Source organism: Engraulis encrasicolus, chromosome 11, assembly GCF_034702125.1.
Source record: "Engraulis encrasicolus isolate BLACKSEA-1 chromosome 11, IST_EnEncr_1.0, whole genome shotgun sequence".
Classification (NCBI taxonomy): domain Eukaryota; kingdom Metazoa; phylum Chordata; class Actinopteri; order Clupeiformes; family Engraulidae; genus Engraulis; species Engraulis encrasicolus.
In genome coordinates, this window is record NC_085867.1 from 37,883,156 (window position 1) to 37,885,655 (window position 2,500).

A 2,500-nucleotide genomic window follows, 5' to 3' on the forward strand; every position below is an offset into this window, starting at 1 on the left:
GTAGCCTGCTGCGCACAGCCCTGGAGGACACCGTCATGCAGGTACAGACGGGAGACTCTTCTCTTAACTTTGCAGCTTTTCCTCATTTACTGTATTAACCCTTTCATGCAGAGGCACTGTTATAATCTTATTGTCACCATAATGGTAATGACCATGTCTTAATCTATTATTAAAGACTCTTGGTAATGTCATAGAGATGCAGCGGATCCGGTTCCGGATCCAGCAGGATAATAGGGTTTTTCACAGGATCCGGGTCTGGCAGAATCTTAAGCAATGGATCCGATATCCGGCAGTTACCTAAAAATCAGGATCTGGTGCATCTCTCGATTTTACGTAGCCTAGGCTTTTCAGGCAGGCAGTGTGGCAGTAAGCCAATGAGTCAAAAAAATAGTTTGAGCCAACGTAATAAAAAGGTTCCACGTGTGCGAGTAGGTTATGTGTTTCAACCCTTTCGTAGGATCCAGTATCCGGTTCCGGATCCGGCAGGATCCTAAAAATCAGGATCCGGTGCATCTCTTGGTAATGTCATAGCAATGTTTGTATGATGTAGTTAAGCTTTTTCACCAAATAGTGAATGTCAGTGATCCAATCTGCATGATGTAATGTGATGCTGAATATATCTTTGGCTACAAATACATTGTAGTACTGTACAACAACCCTATTACTATGGAACTTCATATATTGTACTTACACATGACAAATAAAGGTATGATCATTCTGGCTGTAAAAGTAATATTGTAATGTCATTTGACGCAATGCAGGTGATGGAGATGATCAACGAGAACTCGAAGGCGCGCGGCCGGATGATCGACTTCAAGGAGATCCAGTATGGCTACCGGCGCGTGGACCCTCTACACGGGGCCGAGTACATTCTGGACCTGCTGCTGCTCTACAAGAAGCACAAGGGACGCAAGGTACTGTGTGACCTACTGTAGCTACTTTGCTTGCTGTAATAATCTGCCAACGCTGTGTTTTAGACATAGCTACTTGACTTGCCTTCATAGTCTGCCAACACTGTGCTTTTGTCAAATTCTTTAAGCCAAGTGGAGCCACATGACGACGTGAATTGTGCTACATAAACTCAGCAGTTACTATTATCAATATTACTTTATAAGCTTCATTTATTCACAATTAAAGCCATTATAAGCCATTATAAGCTTCATTTATTCACAATTACTGTATATTATTGATGTTGTTTTTGTTTTTGTTGTTGTTGTTGTTATTAATATTTTATTGTTGTTTTTGTTGTTCTAACTAATACTTTTATTCTCATGAAGGTGACGGTGCCGTTACTATTATTATCAATATTAATATTACTTATGCTTCATTTATTCACAATTACTTTATATTATTATTTTTATCATCATCATAATCATCATCATCATCACCATTACCATCATCATCATCATCGTCGTTGTTGTTGTTGCTGTTGTTGTTGTTGTTGTTGTTGTTGTTGTTGTTGTTGTTGTTGCTGTTGTCATTAATAATATTATTATTGTTGTTTTTGTTGTTCTAACTAATATTGTTATTGTCATGAAGGTGACGGTGCCAGTGAGGCGGCACGCCTACCTGCAGCAGTCCTTTAGCCGTCCCTTCTTCAGCGAGGCCGAGGAGCTGGACGTGGCGGAGCTGGTGGACGCCATCAACACCGAGTCGCAGTCCTTCTCCTTCCTCTCCAACTCGCTCAAGATCTTCGCGCCCTTCCAGCTGCCCGACGCCACCAAGGAGATGCGCGAGCGGAGCCAGCGCAAGGTCCACATCCTGGTGCCCCTGACGGGACGCTACGACACCTTCGTGCGCTTCATGGACAACTTCGAGCGCACGTGCCTGCTGCCCAACCAGAACGTCAAGCTGACCGTGATCCTCATGGACGACGACAGCAACCAGGACCGCGAGAGGCAGCTGGACCTCATCAAGGACTTCCACAGCAAGTACCCCAAGGGGGACATCTCGGTCATCCCCATGACGGGCGAGTTCTCCCGGGGCCTGGCGCTGGAGCTGGGCTCCTCGCTGCTCGGCAACAGCAGCCTGCTCTTCTTCTGCGACGTGGACCTGGTCTTCAACGGCGACGCGCTGCAGCGCTGCCGCGACAACGCCGTGCTGGGCTCCCAGGCCTACTTCCCGGTGGTGTTCAGCCAGTACGACCCCAAGATCGTCTACCAGGGCAGCAGCCCGCCCGAGGACAGCAGCTTCGTGCTCACCAAGAAGAGCGGCTTCTGGCGGGACTACGGCTTCGGCATCGCCTGCATCTTCAAGGGCGACATGCAGCGCGCCGGCGGCTTCGACACCTCCATCCAGGGCTGGGGCCTGGAGGACGTGGACCTCTTCTCCAAGGTCATCAACTCGGGCCTGCGGGCCTTCCGCAGCCAGGAGCCGGGCATCGTGCACGTGTACCACCCGGTGCACTGCGACGCCAACCTGGAGCCCAAGCAGTACAAGATGTGCCTGGGCTCCAAGGCCAGCACCTACGCCTCCACCATGCAGCTGGCCGAGCTGTGGC

The 2,500-nt window shown here is 48.8% G+C and overlaps 1 protein-coding gene across 1 annotated transcript in view; it reads left to right on the forward strand.

Moving 5' to 3' along the window:
• chsy3 (chondroitin sulfate synthase 3) overlaps positions 1-2,500 on the forward strand; it is a 251,207-nt gene that overhangs the window by 248,526 nt on the left and 181 nt on the right. Inside the window, exons 3-5 of the mRNA XM_063211339.1 lie at positions 1-41; positions 762-914; positions 1,540-2,500. The exon at positions 1-41 is cut by the window's left edge and continues 373 nt beyond it; the exon at positions 1,540-2,500 is cut by the window's right edge and continues 181 nt beyond it. Of these exons, the coding sequence (XP_063067409.1) occupies positions 1-41; positions 762-914; positions 1,540-2,500 (1,155 nt within the window). The remainder of the gene's footprint in view (positions 42-761; positions 915-1,539) is intronic.